The sequence below is a fragment of the Lepidochelys olivacea genome (assembly GCF_965140295.1).
Source record: "Lepidochelys olivacea isolate rLepOli2 genome assembly, chromosome: 2".
NCBI classification, from domain to species: domain Eukaryota; kingdom Metazoa; phylum Chordata; order Testudines; family Cheloniidae; genus Lepidochelys; species Lepidochelys olivacea.
In genome coordinates, this window is record NC_140412.1 from 228,490,280 (window position 1) to 228,511,053 (window position 20,774).

The following is a 20,774-nucleotide window of genomic DNA, read 5'->3' on the forward strand; positions in this document are numbered from 1 at the left end:
TGGAGATTGGACAAATAGCTTGAAGGGTTTTGGAGAGATTGGGATTGGAGGCTGGCAGGAGGGGATTGGGAAACTGGGCCTAGGAGTTGAGTTGGAGGAGATGGAGACCAGCTGGGCAAGGAAAGTAGAAGCCAAGCTGGGGAGACTGGGACTGGGAGCCAGGAAAAAATGGGCTGGGAAGTAGAATGAGATTGTCCAGGAGTCTGGGTGGTGGGACTGTCTGGGCAAGAGGACTGGGAACCAGTGGGGATGGGAAAGGATATAGAAAGAGGGCAATAAACAAAAATTCACAGAAGCCCTTGACCTGTCCCTGACTTTTACTAAAAAAAACTGTGACAAAAGTGGGTAGGGAGGAGGGTCCAGTACACAGAGCTGCTGGGGCTCCAGGGTCCCCTCTGCCACCAGCGGCAGCTGGGAGCTGCACCAGGCACTGTCAACCCGGGGATGAAGCGGAAAATGTCACAGAGGTCTCTGGAAGTTACAGATTCCATTACTTCCATGAGAAAATCTTAGCCTTAAGTATGAAGCCCTCAGTGATAGGAATCATTCAAAAGCCCATGAGGAAATTAATAATTGTCTTCAAAGCAGGATTTGAATACTGTGCAGTAAATAAGTATGGCCTCACATTGAACAATGAGGATAAAACAAATTATTGAGTAGCTACTCATTAAGTGAGAACCGTTCATCTTAAGTGAGAACCGTTCATCTATGATGCGGTGGCCCTATACAAAAATTATGATCACATAATTAAAGACTATCATAATGCATATGTGCAAACAGGCTAAATTAAGTTTGCACAGGCAACATTACTTCTTGCATTTCCTATCTTTAGAGTGCTTGACTTTCTAACCTTAATAATGTTCTTCCAATGTAAGGTTTTTGTGCATGATTGTAAAATAAAACTAGTACAATTTATAATGGTCTACCTGTAATTCTTTCTGAACAGAAGAATTCAAACTGCTACAAATTACAGTATTGCATACAGAGATTACAGTATTGCGATTTGAGAAGTTTCAAGAAAGTAATGAGTATAAATAATACATAGATTAGTAAAGAAGAAAATTGTCAGACACACAGATTAACATAATTTGTTGGGGAAGAGTCAACATGGTTTTTGTAAAGGGAAATCATGTTTCACCAATCTACTAGAATTCTTTGAGGGGGTCAACAAGCATGTGGACAAGGGAGATCCAGTGGATATAGTATACTTAGATTTTCAGAAAACCTTTGACAAGGTCCCTCACCAAAGGCTCTTAAGCAAAGTAAGCTGTCATGGGATAAGAGGGAAGGTCCTCTCATGGACTGGTAACTGGTTAAAAGATAGGAAACAAAGGATAGGTATAAATGGTCAGTTTTAGACTGGAGAGAGGTAAATAGTGGTGTCCCCCAGGGATCTGTGCTGGGATCAGTCCTATTCAACATATTCATACATGATCTGGAAAAAGGGGCAAACAGTGAGATGGCAAAAATTGCAGATGTTACTGAACTGCTTGAGATAGTTAAGTCTCAAGCAGACTGCGAAGAGCTACTTACTTACTTTCAAGTGCACACCCACAGACAATAGCAAAGAATCACACTTGTAAACTGGAGTTGAGAGCACGAAGCATCTCACAAAATTGGGACCATGCTGCTTCCCCACGTATAGCAGTACAGAAATAATACCCATTTCATTTCTCTAGCTTGTGCACTTATCCTTCCCCAAAAATAATTTTAAAAGTTCTGAGCTGGAGAGGAGGAGGACAAGAAAGAAGAGAAAAAGATTCTACTGTTAAATTCAAAGGGACACCTTCAAGCTGAAATCACATTGCTGTGAAATTTCATCCCTAATAATTTCATACAACACTTAAACTTGCAATAGTTGAACTGTCAACTTGAATATAACATAATTCAAGTTGACAGTTCCCCAGTAGCTCCTATTAGTTCACACAATAGTAGCCATTATAACTTTCTGAAAAGCAGACATGGTAAGCAACTCATATCAACTGTTGCAATTATAGGGAATGGAAGCATTTTTACTGCCAACGCTCTTTTATACAAATTCAACTAATCCAACTTTTACATGGAGTTCCACAGCTTTCTGTGTCAAAGCTATGTCCTGTGTTGAGCTTGGAGCAAATTGTTTCTTCAGAGCAAAAATGTAAGAGGATTAAAAAAGATTTAGTAGGATTTCACAGAATTTATAATAATTAACTGAGAGTTCAATAAAGTATTGTTAATATTTAATTAATGTATTCTTTGGAAATGACATTTATTTAAATTTAGATTTCAATCATATTCTAAAACGTTGATATCTGGATCCCACAACAATGCAGTTGCATGATCAAATACTTGCTAGGTTAATTTCCAAAAAGTGCTAACCAACTTTGACTTTCCAAATAGTAAAGGAGGCATAATGCATCAGATTAGATAAAAATGTAATAATTTTTTCCAGTGCTATAGGTGTGCACGGTGCTTCTCAGTCAGAAAGAAGCCAGCCCCTGACCTGAACGGTTTATGATCTGATGGCCAATTCTGCTCTCAGATACACTGTTGTAAATCAGAAGCAATTCCACTGATGTCATTAAGTCAATCCAAATTCTTACAAGTGTAATAATAGAGAGCAGAAATGGCCCCATTCTTTAGATAACACTAAGAATGAAATAGCAACAATAAGAGGATGGGGGGGGGGAGATGATGGACAACAGTATTAGAGTAAAAGTTAATGTGATTATTTGAATGTCATAACGATTCCATGTTGCTGTTGTTTTTCTTAGATTGTAAGTTATGGCCCAAATCCTGCAAATATGCTTAACTTCACATACGAGTAGTTCCACTGAAGTTAATGACTATTCATGTGCATAAAGTTAAGCACACACATAAACCTTTCCAGGACTGGGGCCTAAACTAACAAAGTCCTGTGTGTTTTGGTGCAAGCTTACAGGGGCAGAGGGGTTGAAGAGAGGGAGGCAAAGAAGAAGTATGGCTCAGAGGAGTAAAAACAGGACACGAAGAGACAGGGAATGGAGACAGCAAAAGACAGCAAGGATGTCATAGTGCACTTTCTAACTTGATACAAAAGTTACTCATCCCTCCCCACCCAGCTGCAGAAACCTGCAGAATTTACAGGTAGAATGATCTTGCCTTGCTGCTGTAGCAATTTGGAACCAACTACAGTTGCACAAAGCCAGCTGAAGAAATGGGAATTTTGGGTGGCCCACTGAACTAAACTGAAGGGAAAAGATATAAAGAGAAAGAAGGATAGCTGAAGAGAAGATAAATACTGAAAACTGCAGAGAAGAGCTGGAAGAAATTCAGCTGGACACAGCAGGGTGGTTTTTTGTTTTGTTTTTTTTTTACACTGGGGTTGAATGAATCCCACATTTTTTCTTTTTTCAGGGGTTTGGGAACACAACTTACAAAATCAGAAGAATCTTGCAAAAGTTATCACAGAATCATAGAATATCAGCGTTGGAAGGGACCTCAGGAGGTCATCTAGTCCAACCCCCTGCTCAAAGCAGGACCAATCCCCAATTAAATCATCCCAGCCAGGGCTTTGTCAAGCCTGACCTTAAAAACTTCTGAGGAAGGAGATTCCACCACCTCCCTAGGTAATGCATTCCAGTTTCACCACCCTCCTAGTGAAAAAGTTTTTCCTAATATCCAACCTAAATCTCCCCCACTGCAACTTGAGACCATTATTCCTCGTTCTGTCATCTGCTACCACTGAGAACAGTCTAGAGCCATCCTCTTTGGAACCCCCTTTCAGGTAGTTGAAAGCAGCTATCAAATCCCCCCTCATTCTTCTCTTCCGTAGACTAAACATCCCCAGTTCCCTCAGCCTCTCCTCATAAGTCATGTGTTCCAGTCCCCTCAACATTTTTGTTGCCCTCCGCTGGACTCTTTCACATCTGCCCACATCCTTCTTGTAGTGTGGGGCCCAAAACTGGACATAGTACTCCAGATGAGGCCTCACCAGTGTCAAATAGAGGGGAACGATCACGTCCCTCGATCTGCTGGCAATGCCCCTACTTATACATCCCAAAATGCCATTGGCCTTCTTGTCAACACTGTGCCCTTGTTGCCTCATATCCAGCTTCTCACCCACTGTATCACGACTGCATCTGTGCTATTGCACAGTTGTGCTTTTTTAGCAGAAAGAGCAGTGTAAGCGATCGCACAAACCTACTCAGGGCATGGCTATACTTGCAAGTTAGAGCGATTTAAGAGCACCCCGGGCACCCTAGCTCACTACCCGTCCACACTGGCAAGGCATGCAGAGCACTCTGATTCTGCGACTAGAGTGCTCCTGGTACTCCACCTCGGCGAGTGGAATAATGTTTGATGTGCCCCCGCTGGAGCGCCACTGTGCCAGTGTGGACGCCCTGGTCTGTTAATGCGTTCTGATCGTCCTCCAGAAGCGTCCCACAATGCCTGTTCTAGCTACTCTGTTAAGTGTTGCATTTTGCCTTTACAGGCGCAACCTTGAGATCTCAGCCATCCGTGTTATCACTGGCCGAGAGGCTGCAAAGAATCAGGAAGAGGCCACGTAGAAGCAAAGAGGACATGCTGCATGAAATTATGCAGCACTCCCTTAATGAAAATCAAAAAGTGCAGGAGTGGCGGGCGAGTGAAAGGAGGGTCCTCCAGCAGAATGCGGATCGCCGGCACCAAAGCACAGAATGGCTGATAAGCATCATTGAGCGCCAAGCCGACTTGATCCAGGCACTGGTAGCCATGCAGGCAGAGCACTACCGCGCCTACCCCCGCCTGGAGCCCTTGTCCCAAAACTCTTTCCCTTGTTCCCCCATGTCACCTCCAACCCACTTTCCCCAACATCCGGGTTCTTATCACCACCAGCTGCGTCCAACACCTGTAGCTTCACCATCTAGCCCTGAAAACTACAACCCTTACCCACTGCACTCAACCCCCATCACCGTGCAATACAGCCATCCTGAAGTGCAGCACTCATTGCACAGCACTCCAAACAGGAAGGCTGAGTATAACAGAACATACGCAAACCTGTGATTGTACCATTCCCCACCCCACCCCTTTGTGTTTTTCAAGCAGTTGTGTTTCTTTTCAATAAATGCATTTTCTTTTCATTAAATGGACTTTTTTTCTTTGAAAACATTCTTTATTATTGCATAACGTAAAAGATATCTTAGCCCAGGAAAGCAACAGGAACTGCAAGTCAGTGTATCATACATAGCAAACACAGATTCCTACTAACATTGGAATCACTGCACTTCACTCCCGTGCTGGGCATCAGACATTACTGGTGGCTTTCAGCCTCAAATTGCTCCCTCATGGGATCCCTAATCCTTGCAGCCCCGTGCTGGACCCTTCTAATAGCTCTGCTCTCTGGTTGTTCAAATTCAGCCTCCAGGTGTTGAACCTCCGAGTTCCATGCCTGAGTGAATCTTTCACCTTTACTTTCATAAATGTTATGGAGGGTACAGCACGCGGATATAACCGCGGGGATGTTGTTATCGGCCAGGTCCAGCTTCCCATACAGAGAGTGCCAGCGGCCCTTTAAATGGCCAAAAGCGCACTCCACAGTCATTGTGCACCGGCTCAGCCTGTTGGTGAATTGCTCCTTGCTGCTGTCAAGGCTCCCTGTGTCGGGTTTCATGAGTCACGGCATTAAAGGGTCAGTGGGGTCTTCAAGGATCACAATGGGCATTTCAACTTCCCCTACTGTGATCTTCCGCTCTGGGAAAACAGTCCCGGCTTGCAGCTTCCTAAACAGGCCAGTGTTTCCAAAGATGTGTGTGTCATGCACCTTTTCGGGCCAGCCTGCGTTAATGTCAATGAAACGCCCATGGTGATCCACAAGCGCCTGGAGAACCGTAGAGAAATAGCCCTTCCGATTAACATACTCGGAGGCTAGGTAGGCTGGTGCCAGAATTGGAATATGCGTCCCATCTATCGCCCCTCCGCAGTTAGGGAAACCCATTTGTGTAAAACCAGCCACAATGTCATGCACGTTACCTGGAGTCATGGATCTTCTGAGCAGGACGCGATTAATGGCCCTACAAACTGCATCAACACGATTCCAACGGTCGACTTCCCCACTCCAAACTGGTAGCTGTCTGGAGTTGTCAGCTTCCAGACTGCAATAGCCACCCGCTTCTCCACCGTCAGGGCAGCTCTCAATCTTGTGTCCTCAATCTTGTGCGCCACAGGGTGGGGGCCAGCTCCTCACACAGTCCCATGAAAATGGCTTTTCTCATCTGAAAGTTCTGCAGCCACTGCTCATCATCCCAGACTTGCATGACGATGTGATCCCACCACTCAGTGCTGGTTTCCTAAGCCCAAAAGTGCCATTCCACAGTGGTGAGCATGTCTGCGAATGCCACAAGCAATCTTGTTTCATATGTATTACTCGCGTTGATATCATTGTTGGAGTCCTCAATGTCACTTTGGATCTTAAGGAGTAACTCGACTGCCAAATGTGATGTGCTGGCGAGACTCATCAGCATATTCCTCAGCAGTTCGGGCTCCATTCCCACAGACCGAAAGGGAAGCCAGAGCGTGCAGTACAAAACATGTTGAAAGATGGCGCCAATTGTGGACAGAAGCAGAGGGATCGCTGGGATGCGAACTGATACATCACAGGGTGTTGGGACAGGACCCAGAATGCCCCGCCCGCCACGTCCCCTTCCCACAAGCCACAGTGCCAGAATTGGAAGAGGTGCTCTGTGGGATAGCTGCTCATAATGCACCGCTCCCAATGCCGCTACAAGTGTCGTAAATGCTAGTGTGCTTGCAGCTGTCAGTGTGGACAGACTGCAGCGCTTTCCCTACTGCGCTCTACAAAGGCTGGTTTAACTCAAAGCGCTCTACATTTGCAAGTGTAGCCATGGTCTCAGTTTCACAGATGCTTAAGTACAATTGTGCTGATTTTTACTTTCTAATCAGATCCCCCAGAAGAATTGACAAGTAAGGAAAGGATGGCAAGAGAACTAGAGAGTAGCAGAGTAAAAAAATTCTGACATCCTTCAATTTGAAAGAATCGAAAAGGAACAACTCTTCAGACTAAACTTAAACCCTAACTATGAAAACAGTTTGAGCACTTATAATAAAAATATAATCATTAAAAATTACCATTGACATTGCAGAGCATAGTAATCTCCACAATATTATAAAATTAAAGTATTTCTAAGAGTTAAAAAACATGCAAAATTAGTTCTGATTTTATATTTGATTTTGAACTTTTGCAACAGAAGACCTATAAAGTTTGTGGGAATCCTGACCTACTCACAGCTGAATGCCACTATAGCAAATGTTATTTACATATGAATTTCAAGCCGTTTTAGAAATAATTGAACAGTTATAAGGTAATAATACACTATGTATGGGAGGCTTAATCCACAATTAATAATAAAAAATTACTATTTTTTCTTCCTTTAATTGTTCTACCCTGAGACAAGCCAATAAATCACTGCTTTAAATTATGATTGATCTCACCTGATTTTTTTTTTAAAAATAATTGATTTAAATCAGGTTGAGACTTTGTAAAATAAAGTTGAAAATCTGTGCTATTGTAACTGTAGATTAAAATTTATAAATGAACTGAAATATAGATGCTGTTTACAAAAAAGAAATGGGAGGATTGGGAGGATATCTTATTTGAATTTTACAAAAGTGCTATAGTCAAAAAACCAAAATATTGAAAAATCAAAGTCCTAACCCTGCAAACACTTAAGCGGGTATGTAAATTTACTTTCATAAATAGTCCCATTGATTTCCACTATGCATGTGCCTAAGTGTATGCAGCATCAGCAGCTAAAATTGTATTTTTATTAGAAAGTTTCTTCTCAGCTTAAAAGTCTCTCTCACTTCAAAATAAAATTACTTCAGTTTTAAAAATGAAAAACTACTCAGACTTTCAATACATTAAAGTTATTGTGAACTTTTTTTTTTTTTTTTTTTAACACACAGGACAACATTTTGAAAAACAGGAGCTTAAGAAGCCCACTCTTTAGATACCTATGGGTGGGATTTTCAAAAGATCTCCGTGATTTAGGAGCACAAGTCCAAATGACTTCAAATATGGAGGAATGTAACCTGAACAAAGCATTTCAGCTGTCTTGACTTGTGGATTTTCAATACATTGGAGGGTGATTGGGTTTGCAAATATAGCAGGGATATTTGTTTATCCATTTTGTGTCAGAGTTTTTATTGTTCTTCTAGCAAGGATGCTAATGAGGTCCTAGACGTATGTGTCCTTTGCAGCAGATTAACATTTTAAGTGTGAAATTTCTTAGTAGCATTCTTTAATGTAAAATCAGAAGTTCTACTAACAATTAGAAAACCAATTAAAGAAACAAGTACTAAATATCCACTTTAGCCATCTAAAACTGTAAAACAGGAAGCAAAGAATTAGCAACTTGTAAGAAGATATACAATTTCCATTTTTTAAAATTGTATTTTTAATTAAAAAATACATTATTTTTATCCACCATGGTCCTTCTTAAAACTACAATTCTTCTGTCTGTTTATTAAGGTAACAAGGAGATGTTAGACTACATTTTAAACAATATTTTGTGGCGTTCAGAGTGAATTACTAGACCCTAAAATGCTATGTTCTGAGACAGTCAAAATTTAAGACACTTTCAGGCTTGGTAAATTCACACTCACCTTTCCCCAACTCCTCTTGTTGGCAGTTGGTGAGGTTGGGTTTTTTGTTTGTTTTTTTTGGAAAGTACATAAATTTATTCGTGAGATTCAATGATCATTTAATCCGCTCCCAGTATTGTTTAATTACGTTATCACATACCACTTTTCCACGAGACCCTGCCCTATTACTGAATGAGTAGTTATTCAATATTTCTATTTTATCCTTTTCATTCAATGTGTTGCCATGGGCCTTATTTAATGTACATCATCCAAAAGTTCCACCAAATACAAAATTATTCATTTCCTCTTCGACTTTTCTGTTGTGCTCTAACCATAGGATCTGAGTATTTCACGGATATTAATGAATTTATCTTCACAACATGCTTGTGTAATTAGGTTCTATTGCTACCCTCACTTTACAGATGGGGAACTAAGGTACAGACAGATTAAGGTCCAAAATGTCAGAAGTGTGCATTAACTGTAATTGCCCAATTTGAGACACCTTGGGCCTGATTTTTACTTAACATTTTTATAACACTATGTTGAAAACTTAACATTATAAAACTCAACATTATAATACTATGCTGAAAACATAGTTCCAATTGACTTCAGTTGTAAGCAATCAGCATTTCTGCAAATTTGGCCCAAGGTGTTTCACTATGGGAACTCAGAAAATTAGCGGCCAATTGTGAAAATTCTGGTGAAAATGACTTGCATCAAATCAAAAAGGAACTCTCTGACAGAGGCAGGGATAGAATCCAGGTCTCCAGAATTCCATTACAGCATAAAACCATTCCGTTACTTTCCACAATCCCCTGCTTCCTTCTGCGCACATTTCAACTCTCTTACAAATGAGGCTGGCATCCTACAGACGTCATTTATTATACAACCTTGATTCATTCCCAGATCACTGTCCAACCTGAGCACTGTATGAAATGGGCTCCTGTGATTTAAAAAAAAAAAGAAAAAGTGCATGGTTGCAGGGCTGGATTAACCCATCACTGGGACCTAGGCAAACATACACTTCCGGGTCCCTACCTTCTAATATAAACAACACATGACCATAGAGTACACTCATTGCGATCGAACTGGCCATGTTGTGGATCTGCTATGAACAGCCACTCAGGGTGCTGCTCACCATAACAAAGGAGCAGCTGGGGCAAACCCGAGTGGTGCTGTAATCCCGTGAGCCAGGTTGCAATGCCATTCACTCAAGTGAGTGAAGTTTTTTAAGTGTGCATGCAAATCAGCATCACTAGTTAAAAAACAAAAACACAACCACAATCCATTTTGGTCCCTACCCCACAAATTTGGGCCCTAGGCATGTACCAACTTTGCCTATGCATTAATCTGGTTCTGCATGATTGAGTAATTAAAGGCTATCTAATAATGCATACGTACAAAGGTCTGTATTTAAGGTTGCAGGAGTAATGTTCATTCTGGCATTTCCTAACTTCTGAATGCTTGACTTTACAACCTTAATGTTCTTTTAATGTAGTTCTTTCGGGGGAAAAACTAAAAAGAAATTCTGTCCAGTGGAAGCATAATGACCCCCACCTTGGGTCATCAGCAGAATCTGGACCTTTAGATTCATAGCGAAGACTACCTCTTAAGATAGCAGAATAACTGGTAGCAGTAGAAGGCTGTTATCCTCTATGTAAACCAGCCACTAGAATGGGCTGAGACATACACTTTGCCAGTGGGTTTCACAGCTCTTTCACAGCAGAGGAATGCAGAGACACAGAACTCCTGGGTTCTGAAGGGGAGCATGCTGTGGTGGCTAATAGTCATTCTGTCCCTGTGCCCCCATCCTGTCCTTTCCCATCCATCCACCCCTGGGCTCCTGCCCCCTCCTCCTCTGTTCCTATCCAACCCCTCACCCCAATAGTGCTGTTCTTGGCCCCCACCCTCTCTGGTCCTATCCAAATCCCTCACTTCCCAGCTCCAGTCCACTTCCATCCTTGATCCTATCCAACACACCCCCTCCTCTTGCCCCCCCTTCCCGTTTGCTCATATCCAAACACTCCACCCCCCAGCACCTACCTCCCCAGCCACCTTCTGGCTGCTGCAACACCCCATACTTTTATCACGACAGCCCCAACCCTCTGAATCCAAATCAGGTCACCTCCCCATCCTCACTGCCTTGGGAGTAAAGAGTGCTGCACAAGAGATACTGTCCCTGACAGCATGGAGGAGCAATTGCAGGGAAAGAACTATTCAGCCCTTGCAGCTCTGGGCTGAAGCATGCTCAGATGAAATATTTGGAGAATTTAGCTATCAAACGCCAATAAATCTCTTCTGAGTATTTTTGAAATGAGATTCTTTTGAGACTCATTACTTGGCCAAATTTAAGCAAAATTTCATGTGGACAGCAAAAGGCACATCCCTGGCACCAGTATGAACTTCTTGCCAAAGTCTGAAGCATGGAGGCACCGGAGCTTCTCAATGGAACTGTTTAAAACATTTTTACAACATGGGCAAAACAACATATTTTCCCCTAATCTCATTTTTGGAAACAATTAACCCAATTAGACAAACTTTGAAATAAAAATTTAGCCTGAGACAGACACCCAGCACAGAAAATTTCAGCCAAAATGGTTAGAGTTAGGCAAAGCTACAAGTAACTGAAAACAAGGTCTCAAAATGGAAAGTATTGGATGACCTTAATCTTATAGGCAATGCTACCAGCTCCATTTAAAATAGAAAAAAAACCACTGAATAAAAAAATTATTTTTAGTTAAGCTAAGGGTTCATTATAAATAATGAGAAAAACATATAGAAAATGAAATTATTTGACATTTTTTAAATTATTCATTTTTAGCCATGTATATACAGAACATAATGTACTGGAAAAATATCCAGGACTTGCATATTATTTTTCCCACTTTGTAAACACATATGATTTTTAACTTACCCCTCCTAGTTCCTTAAGATCCTTCTCTAATTTTTCAGAGATCACATTAGAGGGAATATCAAGATAAAACACCTTCCCAGTAAGTGGCTTATATTTCGATTTCTCTGTCTTTGTGGTATCTTTTCTCAAAGTTTTCAGAGAAGGTTTATTTTTTTCTGTTTTTCCTTGCGTTCCACCTGCTGTCAAAAGGGTAGATAATTTAAATAGGATTATATTTTATGTACTTTTGTGTTTACAAAAATACATTTCCCTGTTTAAGGCCAAATTCAAGCAGGAAGAGTAGGGGAAGGATAAGCCAAGGTGCTGCATGAGCAGGATACATTTTTGATTAACTGTGACCCTAAAGCACACAAGAAAAAAAAAGTACCTTAAAAATAATAGAGCACCTTGCTTTAAAATAATACAATATTAAAGTTTTGTTCATTATTTCATTTTTCAGAAGACATTTTGATGCCTATCCAAAATAATTTAAAAACAATGACACGAATATTAAAGGGGAGCAACCACCAAAGGCCCCAATCCTGCAAACAAACAGTTATGTATATCCTTAACTTTAAGCATGCAAATTTACTCAATGACTCCAGCTGGATTACTCACAGCTTAAAGTTAAGCATGTGTATAAGTATTTGCAAGTGTGGGGCCTAATTCATTCAAATTGTTCTCTTAGGGCATGAAGGCAGTAGAAAGATTTCCAGTGAATTCAGTGGATATTGTTACCAAGTCCTTACAATTCTACTGTTAAAATCCTCTTTTACAGTTGATTTTCTTTTTTACCATTAGCAGTATAATGTCTTCTTTTCTTTCCACCTGATTTGCCAAATATTATGTTGTGTTTGTAATGATGCACCACTAGAAAATGTACTGGTATCATCAAGAACACACAATGTTCTGGGAACTGAAAGTACCTCTCTTTACTATTCTCTTAAAGTAGCAATACTATGTTTGGGTATGCTATCTGCAAAACAAATATTTAAAGACAAACAAAATATCAAAAAAGAAGATTAACGACTAGTTTCTCCTCTGTCACTTGACTTCAGATTTGTTAAACAGGTAGAAGAACTCAATCCAACTCCCATTTAAATCATTGAGAACTGGATAGAGTCCTAAATGAGGGCAGAATTTGAATCTAAACAACCAATAACCACTCAATAATTCAATTTTTCTAAACAGCAAAAGAACTTTAGGGTAATATCTCACTGCAATCATTCATGGAAGAACTATTTCCACGGGACTTCAGATTAAAATTTTGCAAACATACTAGATTAAAAAAAAACTAAGTACGTTTTAAAAATTAATACTATCTTTTCTTCTGCTCTATCAGTCATTTTATTTAGATTGTAAAACCTTTGTGACATGGCTTTTCCCTTGTTATGTGTATGTACACTGCCTAACACAATGGGATTCCATACTGGGTGGAGGCCTCTAGGTGCTGCCATAATATGATTAAATAAAGTTACAATAGTAGTATGGTAAGACCTACAGGAAACTCTCATCCTGGGTGAATCAACTTGCAAGAGTGGGACCTTAAACGGAAAATGAAAGGTAACTAAAATAATTTATATATCAATTATCTTATCTAGGTTACTTTAATACCAGAAATTAACAAGACAAATACATTTTTAATACCAAAAGCCTCATTCCTGCAAGCTGCTCTGTGAGAATGGGTTTCAGAGTAGCAGCCGTGTTAGTCTGTATCCGCAAAAAGAAAAGGAGTACTTGTGGCACCTTAGAGACTAACAAATTTATTTGAGCATAAGCTTTTGTGAGCTACAGTTCACTTCATCGGATACATTCTGTGAGGATGGACCTGCTGTGAGGACGAAAATGATGTCAATGCGGGAAGGGGGGGAGGGGTCTCTGCCTGCATGGAGCAGTTTATAGGGCCTAGGCCTAATCTACTCTTCCATATATCTACTAATTACTTATTTTCAGCACTTCAGACAGCTTGTACAATGAACAGGCTAACCAGTTTCACTTATTTCTAGTCAGTTTCACTTTTTGTTCTCATGTATCAGCATAAAGCAGTATTGAGCTTCCAACACTAGAGAGAGAGGTTTTAAAAACCTAACCATTTCAGCTTTCTTTTGAATTTTCAATTAGCGGAAGGTGGTGGTATTTACAAATACAGCAGAGATATTCATTTATCCATTTTGTGTTTGAGTTGTTGTTAATAACACTGCTTCAATGGGACTATCTGAACAAATAAAATTAAACATGTTTATGCATTTGTAGGAAATGGTACATCAGGCTTCAGTCCTAAAACCAGTGCCATGCTCCTAGACCCTTGAGCCCACAAGGAAACAAAATGCTGGATTGAGGCCCCATCATAGGTACTAATCAAATGTCGCCCCATTGTTATTTGAAGGGCTTGAGAAAAGCAGTTCCCTGTTAGCAATTTACCCAAATTAACTTGTTAAAAAAATCCATTCCAGCAACTGAATGAGATTTACAATCACTTTGAACTGCTTTCCATTATAGCTTAAAATCACATGGGGAAAGACCATCACCTACTTGTAACTTGTCTTTTGTTGCTAATCCTCATAGCATTTGGTTTCATTTTCCTGGTGAGTCACATTTTTCTGTCCACCTTCCTTCCGAGGGTTATGACCTGCAGGAGAAATAGTTCAACAGAGAATTTAAACGCCCGAGAGAGGGACAGAGGCAGCCCATGCACACTCCCCACACCGAGTTACTGCTCCCTGGCTCCCATCCCCAACACACTGCTGCTTCCAAGTCCCAGTCACCTCGACCCCAGCCACCACGCCTCTGCTTCTCCGTCCCTCGCTCCCCACGCCCCAGCCACCGCTCCCCCATCCCTTTTCCAACCGTCACCCCCGCCCCAGCTCCCCCTGCCCCTCTCCCAACCGTCACCCCCACCCCAGCCATCGCTCCCCCAGCCCCTCTCCCAACCGTCACCCCCGCCCCAGCCACCGCTCCCCCTGCCCCTCTCCCAACCGTCACCCCCGCCCCAGCCACCGCTCCCCCTGCCCCTCTCCCAACCGTCACCCCCGCCCCAGCCACCGCTCCCCCAGCCCTTTTCCAACCGTCACCCCCACCACCGCTCCCCCTGCCCCTCTCCCAACCGTCACCCCCGCCCCAGCCACCGCTCCCCCTGCCCCTCTCCCAACCGTCACCCCCGCCCCAGCCACCGCTCCCCCTGCCCCTCTCCCAACCGTCACCCCCGCCCCAGTCACCGCTCCCCCTGCCCCTCTCCCAACCGTCACCCCCGCCCCAGTCACCGCTCCCCCTGCCCCTCTCCCAACCGTCACCCCCGCCCCAGCCACCGCTCCCCCAGCCCTTTTCCAACCGTCACCCCCGCCCCAGTCACCGCTCCCCCTGCCCCTCTCCCAACCGTCGCCCCAGCCACCGCTCCCGCTGCCCTTGCGCCCTGATCGCGGATGAGGAGGGCCCTGCTGTTGCTCGCTCACCGTAGGCTCTAAGGCCGGTAACCAAGGCCGAGCCCCGTCCCCGCAGTGTCCTAGGCGCTTTCCCGCCTCACGAGTCCGACCTCAACAAGGGCCTACTCGCCCGGCCTCCTTCCTTCCCTGCGCGTCCCGCCGGGGGGCGGGGCTGACTAGCACCACCCCCTGAGGAGGCGGCACGGCCGGCGCTGCCCGGCAGAGGGGGATGCTGGCGCAAGGCTAGTGTCGGTGCCGGGGCTGCCCTTTCCCCCAGCGCTGGGAGCAGTGACTCGGAGTGGGCTCCTGCCTCCCAACAACCCGGTACGGGACAGCGCGCGGGCGGCCTCGGGGGACGAGCTCTCGGGGTGGGAACGCTGCGGTAGGGGGCACAGGTCCCTAAGTGGGGGAGCGACATCAGTGGCCGCAATCCTGAGGCGATGGTGCTTGGGGAAGGAATGGGGGCAGTTGTCACTAGTGGGGAAGGGTGTGGGGGGAAGAAGGGGAGCTGTAGTCACTCGTGGGGGAAGGAGTGTGGGTTGTAGTCACTAGTGTGGGGATGTGAGAGGGGTGTGTGTGTAGTAGAGGCTGATGTTCCTAAAGGGGACTGTGTCTGGGGGGACGGCGGCGAAGGAGCTTTTCCATGAGGAGAGCAAATTCCCTTCAGCCTGGGGTGTGGGCAGAAATCTGTAGGAGGACATGATCTTGAGGAAGGGTTGATTATGTCCTTTCAGTTTCGAGGACTGAAGTTTCTGAGGCCTTATCTTTACTGGGGGTGTGGGGAAGTGTTCTTAACTAGAGTTAGCTAATTCAAGGGAAAATCCCAGTGAACTTGAGTTAGCTCACCCAAGCTAAGAGCACACCTTTTTCCCAGTGAAAGCCTATGGGGGCATGAATGATACCAGGTGCCACAATACTCCTTTTCTTTTTGCGAATACAGACTAACACGGCTGTTACTCTGAAACCAGCCTTTTTGGCGGTGATACATGGACTCTCTGGAGGTATATGAGCTTGTGAGAAGATCTGTTTAGACATAAAGAAAAGCCCTGAACCATTAGAGGTCAGGTTTGTTTATACTAGAAACTTTTGCAGCTTTAACTATATTGATATAAAAATGCATATACGTTTCAGGAAGCAAGGTAAGCAATATTGATATAATTGTGCCCAGACTAGGGCTTATACTGGTGTAACTATATCGGTCAAGGCAAAAAAATACTTGTAAGAACCAGCAGTGCTGGGACCAAAGGGATTCTGTGCTGCTGTATAGCTAGTGGAGGGCTTTGTGAGGCTGGGCTTAACAGGAGGTACTGCCCAGCAGGACTTGAGTGGTGGTCCTTCGGAGCCCACTGATTGGCTGGTACCAGTACTTAACCCAGGAAGCTAAGAGGGGAAGGTGTCTGAGCAACAACATGGACTGCCTGCTTTCCGCCACTCTAAATTCTGCTTGCACTAGACCGTAGATTCCAGCTTCTGACCCTAATTTGTCCTTGGCTTTGCTCTTCTATTGCTGTTTGTAACCTGGCGTCTGACCCTCATCTTCTGGTAACCTGCCTACATCCTGACTCTTAGGTTGTCCTCTGGTCTGTCTTGTACTCTGACCTCCTGCTACTTGACTTGGCCCAACTCCTGTTCCGACCACTAGGTCTGACCACCGTTGTCCAGTCGTGACACAGACATAGTTTTAGGGGTTTAACTTTTCTAGTTTAGGTGAGGCCTAAGTAGAAAGATTGCTGAGACACCATTGGTGAAAATGTTATAACAGCGGTTATATAAAATTTTATGATTTAAGAGTACCTGTCTATTCCTGATGAATATGATTTTATGGCATCCCATGCCCCATTTTTATAATCTTATTATACTCAAACCTTTTTCTATCCTTCACCATTGTGCGTGCATGGCTGCTTAAGATGTGGTTTTTTGTTTGTTTGTTTTTGAAGAGTTGCTTATAATTAGTAGACTCACTGCATTGACATAACCTTCGAAGAAAACAATATTATAATATTTATTTTTCAATAAGGAAAACAAAGAACAGGAACTTGCAGATGCAAGAAAATAATTGCCAACAAAGGTAAGTCTACTGCTGTTTTGCAGTTTTCAGTTATAGCTTTCTATGCAATTATATTTCAAGTTTCAACAGAATTCTTATCATGTCATGAAATATATCTTGTAATTCATGAATTGGACCACGGGTTTGTTAGAATGTTCCATCAGTTCAAATGTATTTTTCCTAATGAATCCTGCTTTATTGCAAAACAGCTGAGAATTTTTTTAAGAAATCTGAATTTGCCAGAAACTGGGTATTTGTAAGGTAACCCCCGTTTGCTCAAAATGGCGCTATGTCCCCCTCTAGTGGTGGCTAGGCACCCGAAAGAATGATGAGTCTGCTTCATCCTTGGCTAACAGATATTTCTGAGGGCATTCTGCACCAAAAAATTAAAAATTCTGAGCACAATATTTTAAAATTCTGCATGTTTTATTTGTCAATAAATAAATGCAGAGGCTCCAGCATAGCAGTGCATGAAGGTGGGAAATCACCCTGCAGCCTTCCTATCTTGGGGACATGAACTCAGTGATGAGGCTGCACCCAACCCTGACATAGCACAAGGCCTGGGCTTGCCCCAGAAACACTCTGGGGCCCTGCCCCTCTGTGCTAGGTGCATGAGGTGTGGGGCAGGCAGGCTGCCTCAATCAGGCAGTAGCCAAGTGTGGAGGGGCTCAGTGTGGGGGGGATCCAGGTGTGGGGTCAGAGGATTATGTGTGGGACAATCTGGGTGCAGGCAGCTCAGTGGGTGGTGTAGCTGTTGGGGGATCTGGATGCACAGAGGCTTCTCTGCGGGGGGGTTCCAGATGCAGGGGCAGTGGGACTTTGCAGGGACTTCCAGGTGAAAGTGGTTGGGGCTCAGGGGAGGGGGTCTGGATGTGGGGTCTCAGCAGGGGAGTCTGCATGCTGGAGTGGGGCTTGGTGAGGTGCAGGTCTAGGTACAGCTAATTGGGGGTCAGTGGTGTGGGGGTCTGGATGTGAGGGCTCAGGGTGGTGCAGGGGTATGGTGCTCATCAGAGTTGGGGTTTGAGTGCAGGGAGCTCAGTGGGGGGTAGTCTGGGTGCAGAGGTGGGGGTCCAGAGGCAGGGAGTCAGGGTGCAGAGGGCTCCAGATGCGGGGTTGAGGTTCAGTGGGGTTTGTGTATGGAGGGCTAGGAAGGTTCTGGGTGTTCGGAGTGAGGCTTGGTGGTGGTGTCTGGGTATAGGAGGTCTGGATGCATGGGGGTTGGGCAGATGGGGGAGCAGCTCCCTATACAGTGACCCTTCAGCTGGGGGAGGTTTCTGAGGGTGGGTCTGACATAGCCGCAGCCACTCCTTGCAGGGGAAGAGGAAGTCCTGTCCTCTCCTGCCTCTAGCCCAGCTGGGATTAGCAGCTGATCTCAGCTCAGGGTAGGAGCCACTGGCTGCGGTATGCCCACATTTACCTCTTCACCGGCTGCTCCGGGTGCCTGAAACAATGTACCTGTGCAGCTAGTGAGTGGTGTGTGACTGCTCTTGCATTTTCCCTTTGCTTCCCTGTCAGAAAGTCATTTTTCTGCAGGGAAGCAAATAAATATGTGGGGAACATGAATTCTGCGCATGCGTGGTGGTGCAGAATTCCCCCAGGAGTAAACAGAGATGTATTTTAGCTCATTCAGTAGAAGCTCTTGCATTTAGCTCCAGAGGGTCTCAGGTTTGATCCCCACTGCCAATGCCCATGTATGGGTTGGCATTACAATAACAAATCTGTGTTTTTGATATTTACAGGTCTTTACAGGATTTTAATGGAGCTGAACTACAGGCTTATTAAAAGAAAACAATTTGAAGTAGTTATTACATGTCATAATGTCCACTTCTCCATTACAATGCCCTTCTCAGTCTTTAAAATTTCTTATTCTCAAGTAGTAACTTCTTTAAAATGCCTTTTAAAGCCTCTTTGCTGTTCATCTTGAATAAAGCACTAAAATTACGGATGAATGTGGAGCTGAAACCTCCCTTTAATATAGGTGTGATGCGCAGGACTTCTCCTACGACTGATCTTCATTTACTGTTCCTTTGTGTGTGAGACTGGTCAACTTTTTTTTTTTTTAAACCTCTAACTGATATTTATGTTGGTATTGTAACCCTTCTGCCAGGTACCAATGGCAGCAACAAGGACAACATTCAATAAAACTATGGCTTGAACCACCACCCACATCTGTACTCCTACCTCTGGCTCTGGGAAATCAAAATGAAACCTTCCTGGTCACTTCTGAGGGTGGGTTTTCCCCACTCAGAGCCCTGGAGAAGCATGAAGTCATAAGTGTCTTTTTATTTAGGGAAAAACAATAAAAACATGAAAACCATGTTCATATTAACATACAAGAAAATGAACAGCCCAAAATCAGTGCACCAGGAGTCTGATCAGGCATACAGTTCCAAATTATAATTGTCTTGCTCCTTGATCCAGAACTCTTACTATTGTCAGGAATCAGAGTAACAGCCGTGTTAGTCTGTATTCGCAAAAAGAAAAGGAGGACTTGTGGCACCTTAGAGACTAACCAATTTATTAGAGCATAAGCTTTCGTGAGCTACAGCTCACTTCCTCAGATGCATATCGTGGAAACTGCAGCAGGCTTTATATATACACAGAGAATATGAAACAATACCTATTCCCACCCCACTGTCCTGCTGGTAATAGCTTATCTAAAGTGATTTCCAGCACAAATCCAGGTTTTCTCACCCTCCACCCCCCCACACAAATTCACTCTCCTGCTGGTGATAGCCCATCCAAAGTGACAACTCTTTACACAATGTGCATGACAATCAAGCTGGGCTATTTCCTGCACAAATCCAGGTTCTCACATCCCCCCCACCCCCATACACACACAAACTCACTCTCCTGCTGGTAATAGCTCATCCAAACTGACCACTCTTCAAGTTAAAATCCAAGTTAAACCAGAACATCTGGGGGGGGGGTAGGAAAAAACAAGAGGAAACAGGCTACCTTGCATAATGACTTAGCCACTCCAAGTCTCTATTTAAGCCTAAATTAATAGTATCCAATTTGCAAATGAATTCCAATTCAGCAGTTTCTCGCTGGAGTCTGGATTTGAAGTTTTTTTGTTTTAAGATAGCGACCTTCATGTCTGTGATTGCGTGACCAGAGAGATTGAAGTGTTCTCCGACTGGTTTATGAATGTTATAATTCTTGACATCTGATTTGTGTCCATTTATTCTTTTACGTAGAGACTGTCCAGTTTGACCAATGTACATGGCAGAGGGGCATTGCTGGCACATGATGGCATATATCACATTGGTGGATGTGCAGGTGAACGAGCCTCTGATAGTGTGGCTGATGTTATTAGGCCCTGTGATGGTGTCCCCTGAATAGATATGTGGGCACAGTTGGCAACGGGCTTTGTTGCAAGGATAAGTTCCTGGGTTAGTGGTTCTGTTGTGTGGTATGTGGTTGTTGGTGAGTATTTGCTTCAGGTTGCGGGGCTGTCTGTAGGCAAGGACTGGCCTGTCTCCCAAGATTTGTGAGAGTGTTGGGTCATCCTTTAGGATAGGTTGTAGATCCTTAATAATGCGTTGGAGGGGTTTTAGTTGGGGGCTGAAGGTGACTGCTAGTGGCGTTCTGTTATTTTCTTTGTTAGGCCTGTCCTGTAGTAGGTAACTTCTGGGAACTCTTCTGGCTCTATCAATCTGTTTCTTTACTTCTGCAGGTGGGTATTGTAGTTGTAAGAAAGCTTGACAGAGATCTTGTAGGTGTTTGTCTCTGTCTGAGGGGTTGGAGCAAATGCGGTTGTATCGCAGAGCTTGGCTGTAGACGATGGATCGTGTGCTCCAACCCCTCAGAG

The 20,774-nt window shown here is 43.7% G+C and overlaps 2 protein-coding genes across 6 annotated transcripts in view; one reads left to right on the plus strand and one right to left on the minus strand.

The window, feature by feature from the left end:
* The window catches only part of DBF4 (DBF4-CDC7 kinase regulatory subunit), a 42,860-nt gene extending 27,767 nt beyond the window's left edge, over positions 1–15,093 (minus strand). Inside the window, exons 1-3 of one of the 2 annotated variants that reach the window (XM_084619766.1) lie at positions 14,944–15,093; positions 14,027–14,123; positions 11,516–11,691 (exon numbers count right to left, since the gene is read on the minus strand). In XM_084619766.1, the coding sequence (XP_084475892.1) occupies positions 11,516–11,691; positions 14,027–14,072 (222 nt within the window). In that variant the 5' untranslated portion in view covers positions 14,073–14,123; positions 14,944–15,093. Of the gene's footprint in view, positions 1–11,515; positions 11,695–14,026; positions 14,124–14,943 lie in introns of both variants that reach the window. The other variant, XM_084619765.1, reaches the window with a different exon arrangement.
* Positions 15,094–15,102: 9 nt separating this feature from the next.
* Positions 15,103–20,774, plus strand: part of SLC25A40 (solute carrier family 25 member 40) — a 79,779-nt gene continuing 74,107 nt past the window's right edge. Inside the window, exons 1-3 of one of the 4 annotated variants that reach the window (XM_084619767.1) lie at positions 15,171–15,237; positions 15,854–15,973; positions 16,931–16,981. In XM_084619767.1, the coding sequence (XP_084475893.1) occupies positions 16,956–16,981 (26 nt within the window). In that variant the 5' untranslated portion in view covers positions 15,171–15,237; positions 15,854–15,973; positions 16,931–16,955. Of the gene's footprint in view, positions 15,238–15,853; positions 15,974–16,930; positions 16,982–20,774 lie in introns of all 4 variants that reach the window. The other 3 variants (XM_084619768.1, XM_084619769.1, XM_084619770.1) reach the window with 3 other exon arrangements.